The following is a 20,988-nucleotide window of genomic DNA, read 5'->3' on the forward strand; positions in this document are numbered from 1 at the left end:
AGTGGTTTAGCTCAGCCATTCCCATGGAAGCAGCTATTTCTTGTACACTAGACAAGGTCGGTGTAAATCAGGCTTGCATAAACTGACCTGCAAAGCCAAGCATACTTTACCAGCCATATAAGGCAGTCACCAAGAATGTTGTAAATCTCTTGGGGCTGCCTATTTTGAATTACAAAAGGTTACCCAGGATCTCCCTGCTAGCAATACACAACTTATAGTCTGAATTTCAGTGGTAGTGCTTGAATTGTGGAGGCCTAGAGGAACAGGGGTACTTTCAGCCTCCTGCAGATCAACTCAAAAGACACAGTACAGCTAACTGGATTGTAGTTGCATTTGCAAGACCTACTACACCACAAACTAGCCAACCACATTTTAACATAGCATGTTGTACAAACCCAGACCATATAATAAGTTTCTTAGGAAAATCCAGAAAACAGTGTTGATGAGTAAATAATTTTCAATTTAGAGTACATTGTACACTATTTGTATTAAGAAAAAAGATTGTAAGAATACAAAGAGGTATTGATAGTGAATGGAATGGGGACAACCATCATAGGCATCTCCAGGGAGGGCAAGAAGGTGCAGGGGGGGGGGAAGTGATAAAATGTGCATTGTGATGTCACAACACAAGCCCCGTGACTTCCGCACTTGCATCATGACATAAGAATGCATGTGTTGTCATTTTTATGTCTTCCCAATTAGAAGCATATGCCTATGACAGCCATAATCTGTATAGATGGAATAACTGCTTTATGACTTTTGACTGATTGTGCTAAAAGCCTCATCTGGAAGTTTTGTGATTTGGTGACTGGAATCTAGTACAATCTGGTGTAATGTGGATCAACTTGAGAAAGGCAGTTTTTGAAACATGAGGTATCCACATTACAAACTAGCTGATCATTTTGTCCTTATTGTTTGAATCCCCTTTTCAGGACTGTTATGGAGTTGTTACAGTTGCTGAGTGGAGAAGGAAGGAACTCTGTCCTTTAGGATGCTTCACCACCACAGCAAACAAATCCCAGGATTAAATTCTAATGCATTTGGGCTCAAGATGAGCTCAGAAGACAAATATTAAGTCACTGCCTTATTTTAAAATGCTGTAATTATAACTCAAAAAAAGGATCCAGCCGCTACTATGCTTTGAAATCAGTGTAATGAATGAGTGATAAAATAATGCTTTTTAAAACAGCAGATTGGAGCTTTCATTTCATCATGCGAAATCAAAAAAATCATGAGGATGGAAGAAGAGCTCTGTACCTCGGCCCTTGCCCAGGAAGAAGCAAACAGAACAGCTGGAAATGAATTGCTCAGGAGTTCAGGTGTGTCCAAAAGGATGAGTTGGTGTCATCTAGATTGTTGTGGGTTTCTATGAAAATAAGTATTCATAAGGTGGTGATAATAAAAGGACCATGGATCAGTTTGGGGCAAAATTGTGTAATATCCTGAGTGGGATCCAAGAGAATAAGTTATTCGCGTAAATATGAATCTGGAATAATCCTAGTTTGACAATTGCAGGTAAATTTAATGGGCAGGCAAGGTTATTTATCAGTTCTTTAAAGCAGTGTTTCTCAACCTCAGCAACCTTAAGATGTGTGGACTTCAACTCCCAGAATTCCCCAGCCAGCTGGTAATTGAAGTCCACACATCTTAAAGTTGCTGAGGTTGAGAAACACTAGTTTAAACTATTTGAGACATTGCAAGAGAAATTTGGATTGCCCAAAATTGCAGAATGGCAGTATATTCAATTGTGATATCTTGTAAACTTCTTGTTCAGGCATTCTGTTGCTTCCATTGGAAAATATTTTACCAGGGTTGTCTCTTTGTGTTCTTGTAAACTTATGCTTGTATCATCAGCTTTTAGGCAGCTTGTCTTCTGTTAGCCATTTTTTTTAAATTGCCTTTGGTTTTTCCAACCATTTAGGTTTTTTCCAAGATTCCTGCCTTGCACCAGAAATATTTAAGCTTTGGCTTTATTATTACTGTTTCTAGTGAGCAGACTGGTTCTACTTTGTCTAGTATGGAATGATTCACTTTTGCAGTCCAAGGTACTTTCAGCAATTTTATCCAGCACCACAATTAAAGGGCCAACATTTTTTCTTCATTCAGACTTTCTGATGGTCCAGCTTTCGTTTACACCTAGAAAAACCATGGCTTTGACAATCTGTATCTTAGTTATCTAACATGAAATCTCTACATGTTAAAATCTTCCCTAGATATAGTAAGTGTGTGTATGTGTGTGTGTTGTCTAGTCTTCCAAGAATCAAAATTCCTTTATTTCATGGCTACAGTCACCATTTCTGTGAATTTTTGAGCCTATGACATAAACTTTTACTACTTAAAATTTTTCTCTGCTTACTTGCACTGGCTAGCTTCACCTGCTGACATTATTTTAGTTTTGTTTTAATACTGAGCAGCAAACTGGTTTTAGTACTCTCTTCTTGCAGCTTTAACAAGATTCCTTAAGTCTTTCTCATTTTCAGCCATCAAACTGATATAGCCTTTGAGGTTGTTGATATTTTTCCCAGCACTTCAAATTCCAATTTCCATTTTTTCTCATATCTTCTGCATGTAAGTTAAATAAGTAAAGTGACATCATGCAACCTTGCTGCACTTCTTTCCCAAGTTTGAATTACTGTATTTAGTTGCTCCATATTCTGTACTTTTGCTAGGGCCTTTTGTACAATCATCTGAACACAGCATTTGGGGTCCCATGAGACACAGTGCAGTGGTTTTTATTCAGTCTTGATTTTTCCCATAAACCAGAGTCTTCAATAAGCAACTTGTGTTCCAAGTTACAGCAGAAATGTGATCTCTCATTTGCAAGTTCTGTGATTGAATTGCTCCTGTTTGAGGCAGTTGAGTGATTAGTGATGAAGTGCCCCTTACTTTCACCTTTTAATTAAACAACTTCTGTTCCACACTTAGAAATGGTGGTTAATCCATAGTTCTTCTTTCTTATTACCTTTTTTTTTTTTTTTGCATTTTTATACAAAACTTTGGAAGTGGAGGATTATAAGAAAGGAAGAAAGAAAGATCACAATAATCCAATATAAGGCATAGAAGATTAATTAAAGGGGAACTAAAAGGTAACTTGTAATTAGTTTTATAGCTGTACTGATCAGGGAGGTATACCTCATAGAAAAGCTGCAAGATTAAACTGTTAATTAATGTCACAGTAGGATCTTCTCTTTCTCTCTCTTCCTCTCTTTTTGGCCCATGTGTATTAATAAAAAGATAAAAGACTCATTTGGAACCAGTTACCAGTGCAGCTGTTTATTCAGACTAAGGGTTAGAGCTAAGGATAGGGTTGTACAACTTGACTAAGCTATGGTTTAGCTAATTTGTGATTAATTATGGTTCAGCATGTCCTGTGAATCCAGAAAATCATGGTGTGTTGAACACATCTAGCCTAAATTTCTGATATCCACATCTCCTGTAGGAGCAGGGATGTGCAGGACATCAAAAGGAAAGAATCCCAAATCATGTTGTCTTGCCACTTCAGAATAGGCTCTCTGTGTGTCAGTTTGTGCACTGAACAACAAGAGTTGAGATTAACTTTGAAAAACCAATACTAGGAATAATCTGCTTGCCAAAATCCCTACAGTTTATCTGTAATACTATAACTTGCTGGAAATCGCTAAAAGCTTCCTCAGATACCACAATTTTGAATTATTACAGTGCCCATGTTAGATACTAGAACATGAACTTGTTTAACTATTATGACTACTTTGCTGTTTTTGCATTTCTTCTGAAAAATGGAAAGCACACTGCCTAGCTCTCTCAAGGGAGTGACAGTATCAAAGGAATTAGTATATAATTAAACCTTGTGTGAAAAGAGTATTCTGTTTGGTGGATTTATGTCCCTTTTTATGATGCTGGCAAAACACTAGTCATGAGGAGGTGAGCTTAAATATTCAGGAGGATTAGCAGTAGAGTTGCTTTCCGGGAAAGGGACTTTTGGAACAATGGTTGATTGAAGAATAATGCAAGTGTGCTTCTTCCTGGTTTTAATTAATTAGGTTTCATTGATCTAGTCAGCCCTTATCTAAACAAAAGAATGACCTTGCCTGCCTTATTAATCAGTGCAGTGAATTCAGAGATATCTGTCCAACTTGTATCCGCTTTGAGGTATGTTTTTGCTCCTTGCCCTCCAATGCTAATCTCACACAGCTCTGAACACCAAAGTAAAGATAGGCCTCTGGTGGAAGATAACAGGACCAATTCACCTCTCCCTTCTTTCTTCGGCACACTCAGCAGTCCATTAATAAAGGCTCCTGGGATGGCATAATTTGTGACTACTGGCATTAGTTAATGGAGGCTTGTAGACTGCCAAACCCTGCGCTAATTGGGTTATATATGATGCAGGCCTAGCTGATCTAAATCACAGCAGGTGCATTGTGAGACTCAGGGTAAATAGGAGGAACCCTTTCATATATTTCCACCAGCTATAAAATACCTGTGGCATCAGAAAGAAGGTGGATAGAAGGCACGGCGTGAGGCCAGTGCTCACTTCTACTCTGTGCTTCACAGAGGTTGATTTCCACACATTGGTTGTTGCAGGCACAGCACTTGGATTGTGACACGGTCCCCCCCCCCCCCCCGCCCCTGGTTGGACATTTGCTATTTTGATGTGTTTTTCTTCTTGCACCTTAGGCAGATGCCTTGGCATGTGGGATAATCTTACCTGCTGGCTGTCTTCTCCCATTGGACAAACTGTTAGCGTACCCTGTCCCCAAGCCTTTCAAATAGTCACGGGACAAACAGGTAACATGAACACCATGATTTAATGGTCACAGCTCACATTGAGTGGGACCTAATGTGGGAAAGGCCAGATCGCACACATTTTCAGAGGATCTGGGAGTTGTTTTAGGCTTTCGGAGCTGAAGGAGTTAGTTTGCTTTTCAAACTGTATTAGACCTACTTCTGCTCTTATACCAAGAATTTTGCCTATTTCTCATCTCCAAAGCCCAGAACACTACAATTGCTCATTTTTGGCACCAAAGTGCAGGGTGAGCTCTGAGAGCTGCAGAACCAAGCAAAAAGGTAACAGGTCCAAGAATTGGCTTGCTTGCTTGTTTGTTTATAGGCTACTACGCTCAAAGTGACTCTTGCTGGTTGTTCAGTTGCCTAGACAGTTACTGTATTGATGAAGATAAACTCATCGGTGGGTATTAGCCATGATGGCTAGGAGGAATACCTGATTCCAGTTGATGAAGAGCAACAATGGAGGGCAACTGTTGCCTTCATGTCATACTTGCCAGAAGAGTGGCATGAAGAAGTGCCTTCCCAAAAAAATTACTTGGGGCACCCTGAGAAAGAAGATAGTGCATTAGATGGATCTTTGGTTCCATTCAGCAGGGCTTGTTTGCTATTCTTACGAAATGAACAAAAATGTCTGGTTCACATGTTACTCTCATAATAAGTTGTATAAATCTAGTTAATGGTGGTCTATTCAATAAAATATTAATTAGCATGCTCTCAAAGATATTTAGTATAAACCACGATGACGCAGAAAATGATAGAATGTGCATTGTGACATCACCTGGGCCTTTTGTATTTGTGTCCTATCAGTATATCAATCCAGTCAATGCTGTACTTAGCTGTGGGTTCATATTACAGTTGTAAACCTTTTGGTCCGTGCACTTATAAGTGTTTTAGCCCTGGCTTCCTATCTATAAAATGAAAATAAAGTAGATTTTCATTAAAAAAACAAACACCATCTTTCCTTATACCAACATTAGAAATGGGAAGTAATGTTAGAGCTTTTTATCACATTATAACTAAACAACCAATCTGCTATAATTTAACAATAAATTCAGATAATTTTTGGTTGTGTATTGAAAGTGGCATTTTCCTGTTGTTTATATTCCAGTACTTAATTGTGGGTTTTTTTGTTCCTGTTGTTGCAATACAGGGTTTATGTATCGTAATTGCACCAGGGAAGGCTGGTCAGAAAAATATCCAAAACCATATATTGCTTGTGGTTTAAATGCAGAACAACTTAATGCTCCTATAACTGAGTGGGAATCTAAGGTGAGTTCACCTGTTCAAACGTAATATTCCTGCATGTGATAGAATATCCTTTATGCAAGCTCAAAAGCTGGTCTGATATTTGACGCATGTGTAGAGTACAAAAAAAAAAAGCTTTTAAAAAGTATTTTATGCATGTGTAAAAGCATATCCACTATTTTGCATATGAATAAATTAGCTACAGTTATGTAAAAATCTTGATGCATATGCCAAGGTCCGATCACCATTTAGCAATCACAGAAATGTGAAAGTTCACATAACAAAAAAAAATCCACCTCTGTCCCTAAGTCAGTGATGAGCAAACTCAGGGAGGCAGTGAAGGACAGGAAGGCCTGGCGCGATATGGTTCATGGGGTCACGAAGAGCCAGACACGACTTAACGACTGAACAACAACAACAAAGCAGAATTGCTGTTTCAAGGCAACAAATGCTGCTTCAGAAATGGATGGTGTTGCTGCCTCAGGATTGACAGGATAGTCTGGGGTCAGTTGGAGGGAGATTCTTGGCTCGACCAGCTTCCCATCTTCTGGGATCTCATCTTAGCACCATGCTGGCATGATTGGGAGAAGAACTCCAAATGCAGAACTACCATCACATGGGCATTAAGAGTGGTGAAGGCCACAGGGATTAGCCACCATGGCAAACATAGACTTCTGTTCTCTTTTATTATTGTGAAGAGGGAGGGAGGATGTAGGCAGGCAGTTATTGGCAGGCAGGTGAGCACTGATTGGCTGACAGTTCTTTCTGCTCAGCTATTCGACAAAAGAGCAAGCGCTAAGTGATTGGAGGTACTCTGTGAACTCTATAGTGCCCGTGTAGTATTCTGAATAGGTCTGAAAATAGTCAAAGCCCTCTCACTCATTCTTAGGTGCATTTTAAAGTGGATTCAGAAGGATTGGCAGATCAGAAAGACTAATTGTCTGGAAGTGTCCTATGTCTCTGGAAGAGTTTCTTGTTGGTATGACTGCACCTAGACATTCCTCTGACCTCATGGAACTGGATCTTCTCTTGGTGCACCAAAGGACTAGGTTCAGTGAAACATATTGAAGGACAAGTAGAGTGCAAATCTGGCTGGCTCAGGTTAAAATCCACCAATTTAAGAACTGATAGGGCTACTATAGATCTGTGGTACTGACAGACTTTGAAGGAGGTTTCAACTTATTTCAAATGGCATTGTACTTTTCTTAAATCTATATGTTTGAAACTTGAACGTGCAAATGGATATGTAGGTCACCCAAGGGGGATAGGAATACATTCTATCTTTTTTATCTGATTAGCCAACTATGCCCTTTGATGGAGGAATTGGATCAAGCTTTTGTTTTTCACACACTACTCAATTACAGCATAGATTACTACAATGGCTTCCATGAGGAGTTGTTCTGCAGACTGCCTGAAAATTTAACTTATTTGAGAATGTTGCCAGCAGACTTAGATCAGAAGGTACAATATACAAAAGTGGGATGTTGTCATCATTAGTTTTCTAATTTATTTTCTTGCCCACTTTTAAGCAGGCACTAGAGACTTTTATTTTTGCAGACTTTTTTAAAAAATAGAAATAATGTGCTCTTTTATTCTCAGTGGTTATGTTTTATGAGACTGTTTTTATTTTGCAATATAGTTCTTTTGTAATTGTTATGCACAGGTTTTAAGTGTTTTGTATTCTGTTTGAATAGACATAGAAAGGTGGGATATAAAAACCACAGAAACAAAGATAGACATTTTATTATCAGTGCAGAAAATGTACTGTATGTTTGGGTCATTTTAATCTTCATTCTACATGTGTTTATTCCTTCTGTTCGGTTACTTGGATTCAGAGACAACAAAGCTGCTCCATGTAAGAAAAATGATTGTAAATAGCAGCACCTAGTGATCCAACATAGTACTGCCCAATTCTACAGCCTCCTCAATAAACATGCTTTCAAAATGTTGAAATAGCAGAATTGTATACATGACTGCTGTTGCATTGAATTAGGCGTGGCCTTTGAGGGTCATGTGAACAAGGCAATTCATCATGCCCTCAGATCATTGATTCCTGATGTACTCATGTAAGTACTCATGTAGGTCCTGGCTGGTTTCATCTATGGTGCTAAACCATGATTTGTTTTCATCATGGTCTGTCAAAACAGCCATAGTGACTGAGTTTACACATAACTCTAAATTGTAAACCTGGGCTTACCAATCATAATGGCCATGTTCATACATTGAACTAAGCCCCAAACAAACCACATTCTGGTCTAATATAATGTGTAAACCCAACTTCTGATTTAAATATGCTCCAAGCAATTGCACACCTGGCTGGGAATGTTTCTTTGTTTTGGTCCCTCCCTGTTTTAAATCAAGCTGAATTCTACTAGAGGAATAACCAGGATTTATAGGGAAAATCAATTGCATTAATTCATGGTGGGTGCTAAGCTTATTGCAAATAAAGACTAAAAAAGATACATTGGCATATTTTTTTAAAGGCAGCCTTGAAGGGCTTCTTGCATAAACACAACTTCTACCTGGAAAAAAAATTTCTCCTTGCATGTTTTTTTACAGGTATCTTATCTGATGAAATTGGAGACAGTGTACACTGTTGGAAGCAGCATCTCCCTCATAGCCCTGGCAGCAGCCTTGGGCATTCTGGCTTCTTTTCGGTGAGGAAAAATGATCCAGCCATTCATTTCCTTTCCCTAGTTTATCTTGTAATGAATATGTCTGTGTGTACTAAATGATATGAAAGGCTGAGATACTTTGAATCCTGTTCCATTTGTTGGTGGGGATGGGAGTGGAGAAATTCTGAGAATCGCAGGTCTGACAGATTGGGGAAGGCCGGAGTACTTTTCCATGATACATTCAGAACATACCACCATACAGCGTCAGCTGCTTTTAATTGATTGTATGATACTGCATTTAATTGGATTTAAATGGATTTTGTATTTTTATGTTATGTTTCCCTGAGAGCTGCTATGCAAGAAAATAACGTAGTTCACATGTCAGTTTCACCATGAAGTTAAGATACAGGAGCCCAGCTAGGTGGCAGGACCTAGCAGGCCTCATATGATCTCAAAAAGCAAAACAGGGTTGGGGTTGGATTAGTACTTGGGTGGGAGACTGCCAGGAAACTCCAGGGCTTTAGGCTAAACTAGGAAATTGGGGGGGAAAAATCATCCTGGAAGTAGGCAGTGGCAAGCCACTTCAGTCAGGAAGCCTACATGTCTGTGTTTGTAAACTCACCCAAGTTGAGCTGAACTCATTTGAGTTTTTACCCTCAGATACAGGCCATCTGATAAATCCACAAATGTTAACCTGGAGGAGCAGTGTGCTCTTCTTTGCATATAGTTGAGTTCTAGGCAATATGTTCTACCTTGGATGCAATCCCCAGTGTCACTAGTGAGTCAGTTCAGGAAAAAGACTTGGAAAGACTTCTGGCTGAGATCTTAGAAAGCCTGCTGCAGATTAAAGCAGATGATTCCAAGCAGGATAGGCTTATGGTCTCTCTTCTCTAGATCTTCATATGACTGATAAGAATCCCAATTTCGAACCCTGCATAATGCCTTTTTCCCCTTTTTGAATAGGAGACTTCACTGTACAAGGAATTACATCCATATACAGCTTTTTGCTTCATTCATCTTACGGGTGATTGCAAACTTTATCAAGGATCCTATACTGTCAAAGGACACCGATGATGCTGTCTACTGTGAATTACACACAGTAAGGAAGCAGAAATACCCAGCCACCCAGTTCATTACAGCATGAAAAAAGCTACTTGAGAATGAAAAATCACTCCTGTTTTACCCCTATTAAACAGTTGCTTAAAGAGAAATAGTTATTGCCATGTTGTTTACTCTGGTATCTTTCTCTTGTTTAAATAAAAGTGCAGTTTGAGAAGTTGTTAGTGTTTAAAGTGGCACAAGTTGTATTTAGTTTTTCCTTGATCTTATAATGACAGTAACAACTCAATTAAAATTACCAGCATAAATGAATTAAATAGTCATATAAGATCAAAGAAAAAACATGGGGCAAATGTATTTGTATGCAATTGTGGTTAATACATAGTTATATCACACTGAAGAAAATGGGGCATGTTTCACCTAGATAAGCTAAGATAGCAGGACCTAATAGTACTTTTTAACTTGCTAAAGGCTGTCTCCTGCAGGAGATCAGATATTTGCAGAACTAGATCTAATGGTCTTGATTAACTTTAGAAGAAACAGCAGTAGAAGCAGTTTTACCAGTATAGTACACTCAGAGGATCTCAGGACTGTGACAGATACTTGATGAAAATGCTACCCCAGCCCATGGCTGCCATGAAAAATAAAAATTCCATGTTGGGGGCTGTTAGGAAAGGAACTGAAAAGAAACCTAGTAAGCATATAATATTCATCCAGCGTGAGCACATGTAGCTCTGTCTGGTGGTGATTTTTGTATCTCAGCAGAATATGTAGAATTATGACTTGGTTTTAGGCTTCTGTTATGACAACAGAATGCTAGAGTAGGTGGTCTGATCTAGCAGTGGTTCTTCTGAGGTACTGAGACCAAGGAGCTGGTAGACCACATGGATAAGGCACAATGGAGCAAAGAATCTCTGGAAAGGAGATAAAACGTACCTTATTTATTATGTTTCTTGTTTCCTCTTCAGGGCAGGTGCAAGATGATCATAGCCTTTGTTAACTTCTGCATCATGGCAAATTATAGTTGGCTTCTTGTAGAAGGGCTTTATCTTCACAGCCTGCTGGCCATTTCTTTCTTCTCCGACAGAAAGTTCTTCTGGTGGTTTGTTGTTCTGGGATGGGGTAAGCATCCACTTAGTTTCCAGACAAACATGTTGTCTGGGGATGTTCAGTGACCTATTGCAAACCTCAGCTTATTCCCCTTGCCTACTCCATGGCAGTGGCCTCTCAGTTTCTCTCCTTCCTACATTGCCTTTGGATCACTTTTTTCCTTCCTTGTTTTGCCTTCTTGCTTGTTCCTCTTCTTCTCCTTTTTGCTCTGTCATTCCTCCTGTTTCTTCTTCTTTGTCCTGGACCTTTATTCCTCTTCCATCTCTTTTTCTATGCTAGGGGGAAAAATAACATTTATGTCCAAGCTCCTACCCCTGACATAGCTGAATATTTATGGAACTTGCAAACAGGTGTACCATTCCCTCCAAACGTGGTGCTGTACAGGAATATTGGATTGCAACTCCCATCACCGCCACCCAGCACCCTTAGTGTTCGTGCAATACTCAGCTGTGAAAGGGGGGATTGTCTTAATGGGTAAGGGCATTTTTAAAGGTGATGTACTTCAGCCTTCTCTTAGATATGTTGGATCCATCCTTCTTTTGTTTTTTTAGGCAGATCCATTTTTCCTTTTAATAAGTCATTGGATTTTGTTATTATTATTCAAAATGTTCAGCTAACATAATTCAGGTTTTTTCCCACTATATTATGAATAGGCACTAACAACAAAATTGTTTTCTCTACTGCAGGTGTTCCTAAATTATTTGTAATTGGATGGGTCATAGCCAGGCTCTTACATGAAAATGCTGGGTAAGCACATTTTCCAAACTCAGCAGTGTGTTTGGAGATCATGCTAAAACATGGTTGGTTTCAGCTATGATTTACTGAATAAAACAGAATACTAAGGCATCACATGTGGGCAAAGTGCACCATCACAAAATGTTCTGATCCTGTAAGAAACTATTCTGAATATTCTGGAAGTGATCTATCCTCAAAACAAGGCTGTTCTGAATTTGTCCAGATTAACTTCTGGATCACTCCTGGAGTATTTGAAACAGCCTATTTTGGGGTAAGTACAACTGGTTTCAGGGTTCAAATGTTTTGTGGTAGAACTCTTTTTAAGCTCTAAAATGGCAGGGTTCATATTGGTTTGCCAAAATGAAACAAATCACATATTATGGCTTTGTGTGAATCCAGCCAATTATATATTAGTGTTGTCTCAGTTATTGGTCCACAAAATGTATGTTAATTGGTTTAAAAACATTGCAATCCTATTCTTTACAAAGTGCTCAGACATTCTGAGAAAAGAAAGGAATTCTGAAATTAGGTTGAAGGGATGAGCACTTAATAAAAAGCCAGATCATATATTCCACTTCCTGAGTTTCAAATCTGTTTCTCTGTATTGGGTCCCTGAGTATGGCATTTTGAGAACTATTGTGGGGAGAAACTGGAGTGCTTTCTGAGACGGGGGGCAAGTAGCACTACCAAGGAGAGGCATTGCACAGTTATGCCAACTTTTCCTTTTTAACATACTTTTGTGGAAAAGAACAAAATGCAGTGGGAATATATGGATCGATTGCAAAAACAAAAACAAAAAACAACCAGGGGCTGCTTTACCATTCCATGACAGGGTCAATCAGGGCAATTGCACATCTGTCTAGATCCCTAAAATACTCACTTAAGAACTTACCCTCTACAAAAAGACAGTGCCTGTGGCTCTTTCTGAGGGATAACATTCCAGTTAATCTGGTTTCAAACTATTTTCACATCTGTTGAATAAATATCACAGGGAGATACCTTTTCTCTTGCTAGCTACTTGTCCTGGAACTCATTTTTATTAATAACATAAAATAACAGGGTTATTTTACCTTCCCCAAAGGTAGTGATAGTGATCCTACCCCCTGGTCTGATGAATCTAGCTTCCCAGGAACAAGCAGTATACAGTGAAACATAGGCTGTTTGCCTCCATTTGGATCCTTCTGCTGGGGTAAACAAATTCAACGTTATTTAGAATTTCATTAGAAGTTGAGATCCCAGCTTCTTCTTGCCAAACCAGTCATGATTTTTAGCCTGGGTATTTGAGGAAGCAACACACTAAATGATAGCATGGTACATATTTTGGACTGACAACATGCAGTATAAGTTGGCAACACACTTAATGGGGTATTTGGCTCTTTGGGCTAGCAGGAGAACTCAGCTGAATCCAACAGACTATAACAGAGTTCATTATAGTAATCCAGAACTATTCTATGAGAACACAGTATCTCTCAGGAGCTTTTTGCTATAATTACAGGTGTACAGTTGTTCTTTGCATTTCTTAGTAAGATAAGACTCCAATACAAATTCTAAAAAAGCAGCTATTTTACTCTCTTTTAGCAAAAATGGCAGGTCCCTTAACATGTTTTTTAAAATTGTGTGTGTGTGTGTGCGCCTTCAAGTCAGTGTTCACTCCTGGCAATTGCCCGGACTAGTCCCTGCAGTTTTCTTTGGGAAGATTTTCAGAGGTGGTTTGCCCTTGCCTGCTTCCTAGGGCTGAGAGGGAGTGACTGGCCCAGGGTCACCCAGCTGTCTTTGTGCCTAGGCGGGACTAGAACGTCCCCGTCTCCCACCTAATGCCTCGACCACTACACTAAACTGGCTCTTAAAATACGATTATTGTACTGTATACCATTATGTTTTTTGATTTTGATAATTTCCCATCCACTAGGGGGAGGTTTTGCAATGCTCACATTCAAAGGTGAATGCAATCCAGTACTGGGTTCAGAGATTGGGAAATGAGTTGAACAAATAAAATGAAAGAAAAGGGAACTGAGAAGCTGCATTTTGACAAGTCCTTCAAACTTTTTTTTTCCAAGAGCCATTTTAGTATAAGATTTTACAGTTAAACCAGGCCAGCTATTTACCCTTTTTAGGGCTTCAGCAAGCTTGTAAAATAATCAGATGAGAGAAAGTGGTGTAGGTTCTTGGGCAGAGGAGGTATACATAAATAATTTTCTTCTGTTCTCACAACAGTCCTATAAGGTAGGATTAAAGAGAGTGGCATCATGCTGAAAAAAGATGTGAGCCAAATCTCTCCTGTGGAAATCCAATAACCCATATTGGTGGGTGGGAGAGATTTATGAACTGATTTCATTGATAAGCACTGTGCTTGATGATAAAACTCTACCATTGGTATTTGGTTATTTTGTCTGTACAGGAAACATACCTGTGTTGCAACCATCATGGTGAAAAGTACAGGTAGGTCTCGATAAGTGCTAATAATGAATCCCACCAAATGGTCACGTTATTCAAATTTGCAGTATTCAAAGTGATATTTCTATGAAAAATAGGGTAATTGGTTCCAGCTTAACAGAAGTAGGCAATGAAAATTTTTAAACATAATTTTATATGATTATTAATGAAATATAACAATAAAAGATTAAGAGAACATACTTACAATTTAAATGTATTTTTAACAAAATCACAGAGTAGTTATAGAAAGCAAAATAAAAACAAAAACATTCTAAATATCATTCCTATTTAACTAGATAGATAAATCTCATAAATATTTAAAATAAATTAACCAAGTGAACTAAAGACAAGCTGGAGGATAAACCCATGTCCAAAGCTTACCTGCTATCTCCTGTAGTTCTTCAAAATGAGCCTCTTCTTTTTTGAATACAACAATTCTATACAACAATTAGCGTCTAAAACGCCAGTGGCAACTGTGTATATGCTAGCCTCAACTGTGCGCACACTAGCCTCACATTAATTGAATTTTGGCTTGCGTTAAACGCAACCTGGTATCAATTTACAATTTGCACTAAATCGAATATCGCACTATTTGAACTCACACTAATCGCGACCTACCTGTATATATGCCCATGTGAATCAACCTTTAGATCTGCCAAACAACAGAAAAGTGAAAGGCTTATGTAAAGACTCCTTGCTTTACTACATCACTGCAGATGCTTGAGTTCATCTGAACTTTTCAAATCTTCCTTAGAACTTCATCTACTATGCCCTCTAGCCCGAACAAGACTGTCCCTCTGCCCCACTCTCGCAATGTACCCTCTTGAGTGTTCTAGTAATTACATGTGCATGCTGTAATTTGCACCAATATGATAGATGGTGAGAGATATCTGATGGTTGCATTCGTCAGTGATATGGTGTTTTCTAGCATGTTCATTAGTATCCTTACAATATTAATAAATAGAATAAAATTGATCTATAAAATAAGGAAACACAAGTGAGATGTTGCTGATAGTGGATAGAGGACAGTGTTTTCTAGCATGTTCACCCACTAAACGCTTACCTTTCATTCATTTGACAATTGCAGTTTTGTTTTGTTTTTTTGCTGTCTTTACAGATGCTGGGATATGCATCTTACATATGCCCTGTGGCTCATTCAAGGCCCTGTGGTGGCTTCTATTGTTGTAAGTCTATTTCATAGTCAATTTCCCCATATGAATACTTGTCTATTTCTCCACTAGTAAGCTATAGCAATGTCTATTATGGTGCTGAGATTATTACTGTTATCTAGGATAAAGCTTGTATCTCCTCAACAATGGCTGGGTGATCCTAGAAGATGTAATAAAGTACTGGTGGGGGAGTGGAGCAAGTGCAGTGAAGAATTACTTCGATGTTTGTTTTTTGATGTTATCAGCAACATCTCACTTTCCTTGTTTTACAGATCAATTTTATTCTATTTGTTAATATTGTAAGGATTCTGATGAACAAGCTTCGATGGCCAGATGGAAGAGGCAAGGACTCCAGTCAATACAAGTAAGGTGGTTTCTTTAACCAGCTTCACAAATAAACTCAACAGGAAACCAAGTGACCATGGGGCAAAGGTTTTCTTTGTTTGCATGTCATGGATCTGTCTAGAAAGCTGCCTCGAGGATAATTGCCCCAATAAAGTGAAGGGTGCTAAACCTATCTATCTTTCTATTTAAGGAATCTGCTTTTATGCTCAGCTATGTTATTAGAAGCAGGGAAAAGAACAGGATAGAGAGCTCAAGCTACTGCAACAGGGAGTCTCATCTCTTGCTAGGAGACTTAAAAGTCAAGTGTGCAGCATAATAGGAGGGAATGAATCCACCCTGTCAGCATATTTGGGGAAAACAGGAAAAGAGGTTGTTCAGGGAAGGCAAGGTTTCCATAACTTCTAGGTTCACCATCAGAAACACGTAGGAAAATATGAGGGCATTTTGAGAGGCAAATCCCTCTAATGTCTTTTGTATAGCATTAGCTGAATCAGCTGGGGCAATCCTTCTGCAGTCACCCCACAGGGCAGGTTTCTCAACCTAGCATTATCCTCATGTATTGGGTTACCATTCTCATAATTTCCCATAAGCATGGCCACTGGCTATGCCATTTAAGTGGCAATGTAACACATTGAGGTGGACCCCAGCTACACAGAACCTATCTGTATCCCAAAGCCAGTGTTAAACTGGCCCTCTTTTTCTATTATTATTCTCTCTCTCCTTGCTCCTAGGAGGCTTGCTAAATCAACACTGGTGCTCATCCCTCTTTTTGGAGTTCATTACATTATCTTTGCTTTTTTCCCTTTTGATACCACAAACGGCATCATGGAAGTTCAGGCTCTGTTTGAAAAAGCCTTAGGATCTTTCCAGGTAAGAGGGGTCTAGATCTCTTGATAAAAATTCCTTAGATACTTAGCTTTGGATCCCAGAGAATGCACACAAGCACAAAGGTAGTTAAGTATCTCTAGCCACCTTCCCCAATCTGGTAACCTTCAGATGTGTTAGGATTACAATTCCCAGAATTCCTCACATAGTTCCTTGGGTAGGAGGTGGTGTCTGGTTGGAGGAGACTGGCTTACCATGTTTAAAGTTCACACTCAGGTTAGTATAACTCCTATCTTCTGTATAGGATTATCTTATGCTGTTTCCCGCCCCCCCCCCCCCCAAAGCACCTTACATGATTACCAGCTTAAGTGATAAAGGCATATTGTAAAAAGAATATGTGGGATGTTGCAAACCACCAGCAGGTTCAGCAAAAAATAAACATCCCATCATTAGCCTTGGTCTTTGGAATTATCTAAGCTGCAACGTGATCTCCATTCACCACATGCATCAAAGTTCGGTGTGATTTTTTTTTCTTTTTTAATGACGTTCCATCTTCCTTCTGGAGTGGCAATCTGCCATTTGCTATTGTGTATTTCATAATGAATATTTGCCTGTTTTGTTTCAGGGTTTGGCTGTGGCTGTGCTTTACTGTTTTCTTAATGGAGAGGTGAGTTTCCCATGGACTGAGATTTAGTCATGAATCCTGCTGGATAAGATCAAAAGTTTGTCTAACCCAGCATCCTGTTTCCCATGGCAGTCCACCAGATGCAGGACTGGAGAACAATAGCACTTTTCACCATAGGTTCCCCATCAGCTAGCACTAGGGGCACACCGTTTCTGACACTGGGACATATGTAATATATAGCCATTATAGCTAATAGCCATTGATAGCTTCACCCTATGTAGGGTTTGAACATTCTATTCTTATGTGTTTATCATAAGGATGGAGAACATATAACAAAGCTACTAATCCATGTACATAACAGTATCAACCTTTAAAGGTAGGAGGAAAGAATCCTTATGAATCTTTAGCTTAAGACTTAGGTCACTCATGGCACTAAATCTTGGGTTACCAGCATGGTACCCATGGGCATCAGTGTGCCTCTTGGGCTCCATGCTTCACCTAATTTTTATTTTATTAATTTTGATCCTTTTAATGAAATAAATGGGAGGCTAGCACATTGCAAAACAAAGTGCCAGTCTCAAACTTCATCTTTATTTCAAGGATGCCCTTAAGTCCCACACATATCTCAGAAGCAGCCTTAGAAAATAAAATCCATTGGAGGTAAAGTCCACCTGTCCAGGAAAAAGAAATAAGCAGAAATGATAGTGATCTTAAGGGGATAGAGGTATGGTTAATGGAGCAACCAATTTGTTCTTGATAAGGGAGTGTTTGATGATCAGTCACTCCCACCACTGAAGTCATTTTGTGAACATGCCCTAAGATGCTTTCAAAATTCCAAATGACCCAGTAAGGATAGCAGTGTTCGTGTTATTGATTTGCTTTTGACTTCTGTGATATGTGAAGGCAAACATGTGTTGTGTGAACTATATCACTCTGCTCTGTTCAAACACTGACTTTAAAAATCTCAGTACAGCATGATGCATGAATGTGGCTTATCCAAACAATGGTTTCTTAGCTATTGGGGCCCACTTCTGATCTGGTTAACATGGGAGCTTTTTGGCAGCTGAGCTGAACTGCTTGCCATCCATCTACGAGTGGGCAGAACTTTATATAAGCATGGAATCGGCTGCTCCTCCTCCTGCCTTCTCTTTCAAGGCACTGCAGCTACCTGATTTTCCTCCCAGGTGATGGATTTTATGTACCTTGAGGCTGCTCTTGGATGGTGTTGGAAATGGGGGTGGGGGAGACACCCTGCTTTAACAATGGGACAGCTAAGGACCATTTAAACTTGCCTCATTAATGGGCTGCGGACAAGATCCAGGGAATGTCATGGAGCCTGAGAAAAAGTTGGGGCAAGGTATGTTTATGAAGTGGTTAAGATCAAGTGGGGAAAGGGCCATAGCCGTGCAGAAGAGAAGCAAATGGAAAGAGAAGAGCTTCCTGTTTTCCATAAGTTTCCTTGGTGAGCTTTACTAACTCCTTTATTCTTTAACTATCTCCTTTACTTCTCCGGTTTTGGAGCATCAAAATCCTGTTAAATGCACAGAAGATGAGCAGTTGGAAAAAAAAAAGTGACACCACTGTTCTTTAGAACCACAGCAGGAACATGTAGCTGATGTCTTTTCACCGCCCATGTTTCCTAAGGGGCTCCCTACAGGCCACTGAAGTTCTTTATTCGGATCTGTCTTTCCTGTAGTTGCGAATCTGACAGAGGGGATCTAGTACAAGTTGGGGTCCCCCCCTTTTTTAATTCCATGCTTGTGCTGCCCCTTCCCAAAGTGCTTTCTAAATCATTGTCATTCAGGTTGATGGGAAAGAAATTGGTTGTGAATTATTTTTCTCAAACCAGAAAAATATTTAGATAAAGTTACCGTGATTGGGATGTGGAATTATGCCCCAGTACAAGCATCTCCCCAGCTGATTGCTGTTTCTCAAGGAAGAAATTGGGGTTAGGGTGGGGGAGAAATATACCTGTGGAAGTCTTTCAGATCAGGAAGCAGAGGAGCCACTGGGACTTCCACAGGAGGCTTCGGCCTCCCTTTAAAAATAGCTCCAGGCTACGTTCTCACAGCAACCTTTGTGCTGGGCAGCTTTGCTGATTTAATTCCAGCCACCTGTAGCCCAAGAGACATGGCCAAATCGTCCCTGAAACTCCAGGGGGCTTGGGGACACTTTGTTTTCTCAATGGCTGGAGTTCTTGCCTCCTACCCCCTCCTAAAACCAGAATTTGGAGCCGTCTGGTCAAATTGACAGGCTGCCTTACCAAATAATGTGCCTTCTGGTCAGCTTCTAATAAGTTTCTGTAAAAGGCTTGATTTGCTAGGGTTATATAAGCCATCTTTATCAGCATACCCAATCTTAAACCTTCCCAGGCAGTTGCTAGCTGGTTTAACAAGGCCTGGAAAAGTTCCTCCTCTTGATATTCCCAACTGATATCAACAGCCTGTACTGAACTTTGACCTATCATCCAGTTGGAAAAAAGCATCTGGCTGCTAAACTTCCATGTCACGCCACCATCATTGCTTTCACTGGAAATTTGTGTGCAGGACAGCATCATGGCCAAGCAGCTTTCTACTTACTCCAAACTCCAAAAGATCAGATGTAGGGAAAATAGCCAAATGCCCAGAGAAGAAAAGAAGAGAGTAGTAATACACACACACACACACACACTTATTTATTTATTTATTTGCTTACTTACTTTCTCCTTGATGGGGCTGAGATTTTTCTTTTATTCCAGAAGTTGCTGTACTTTGGGGTTGTGGTGGGGGTGGTGCACTTACTGGATGATAAGTTTTGCACTCTCTTATTGGTTGGCTGTAGGATGCTCTGACTGTCTCATGCTGGTCCCCTCCGGTTCTCAGCAGAGAATGAAGATGATCACATGCAACTGAGTTCAAAACATTTTGGAGGAATTGGAGAGTGGAAACAGGGCCGTGTGAAAGTGCCCACTGAGCCTATAATAAAGCAAACAAAACAGGGCCTGCCAGTACATTCTGCCTAGGAATGTGCTGCAATTTGGCTGTGAAGCTGGAAAGGTGTTTTGAAGCAAGTTTGGTGTGCATGCTGTTAGTGTTGAGCCCGGCTTGGGGCTGGGTGTATGTTTTCACACAGTCTCACTTTCCTCACTCATACACACTTGCTGTGGGACGGTCAGTTGCTCCACCCTTTAGGAATCCCTTTTCCAGGTATCCCACAAATGTGGGTTAGTCAGCCAGCCCTTCACTCTGGGAATGCCTTCCTATATGAATCTGTCAGTAGGTTATACCTCTTGGGCTACCCACATTCACTATCAGTAACAGCCAGTGGACCACACTCTGAGATCATCCCTTTGGGCTATTCACGTTCAGCTGCTGGACTTTGCGCTCAATTGTCAACTCCAGGAAAACCACTTTCCAGTTTTCTTGTATTTATTTGATATTTTTCTCAATCATCCATTTCATTCTCTCAAATGTGGCTACTCCACAGCTATGCAAAACACACAATTTTTTTCTTTTATGTTCATTTGAATAAGCTGCAAGCGTAAGTTTAAGAATTAGACCAAATTAGAATCAGACCCTTTTGCTTTTTTAATTGGTTAAATAAGAGTTTAGAATTAATCACTGGAAGTTGACATGTGGTTACTAAATTCATCACACTATTCCAAACCTGGGTGGGAGAAGGGAACATAAGGGAAAGGGGGAAGAAAAGAAGAAGATGGGGATTAGGGAAAGTTCTTAAAGATCTTCCTAGAAGACTTTAAGTACAAACTTTCCTTTGTCTCTCACCATCCAGGGTAGTCTCGATCTTTGTTTTTTTCAGGGCACAACTGGGTAGAGAAAGAGTGCTGGGTAGAACAGGAACTGACAGACTAGTCAGGCTTTAGGAGACTAATGTAGAAGAGTACAGAGATAGCCTTGAAGAAGGTATGCAAGAACCATGACAAAAAGATCAGCGCAGAAAGTCAGAAAGGATTAAGAAAAAAACCCCTCAAGATTGCCCTGGATTGACTCTCTTGGGTATAAGAAGGAAGGAGAGAGAAACTCTGCAGGCTTTCAAGATTCTGTTATACCCTAAAACAACATGG

The 20,988-nt window shown here is 39.7% G+C and overlaps 1 protein-coding gene across 1 annotated transcript in view; it reads left to right on the forward strand.

Moving 5' to 3' along the window:
• The window catches only part of SCTR (secretin receptor), a 31,702-nt gene that overhangs the window by 5,812 nt on the left and 4,902 nt on the right, over positions 1-20,988 (forward strand). Inside the window, exons 2-12 of the mRNA XM_015887627.3 lie at positions 1,193-1,319; positions 4,654-4,764; positions 5,915-6,033; positions 8,569-8,666; positions 9,588-9,723; positions 10,652-10,805; positions 11,480-11,540; positions 15,079-15,145; positions 15,403-15,494; positions 16,207-16,345; positions 16,926-16,967. Coding sequence (XP_015743113.2) covers positions 1,193-1,319; positions 4,654-4,764; positions 5,915-6,033; positions 8,569-8,666; positions 9,588-9,723; positions 10,652-10,805; positions 11,480-11,540; positions 15,079-15,145; positions 15,403-15,494; positions 16,207-16,345; positions 16,926-16,967 — 1,146 coding nt within the window. The remainder of the gene's footprint in view (positions 1-1,192; positions 1,320-4,653; positions 4,765-5,914; positions 6,034-8,568; positions 8,667-9,587; positions 9,724-10,651; positions 10,806-11,479; positions 11,541-15,078; positions 15,146-15,402; positions 15,495-16,206; positions 16,346-16,925; positions 16,968-20,988) is intronic.

Source organism: Python bivittatus, unplaced genomic scaffold (assembly GCF_059951505.1).
Source record: "Python bivittatus isolate LINGU-HERP-01145 unplaced genomic scaffold, Pbiv_v1 ctg000480_np1212, whole genome shotgun sequence".
Lineage (NCBI taxonomy): Eukaryota > Metazoa > Chordata > Lepidosauria > Squamata > Pythonidae > Python > Python bivittatus.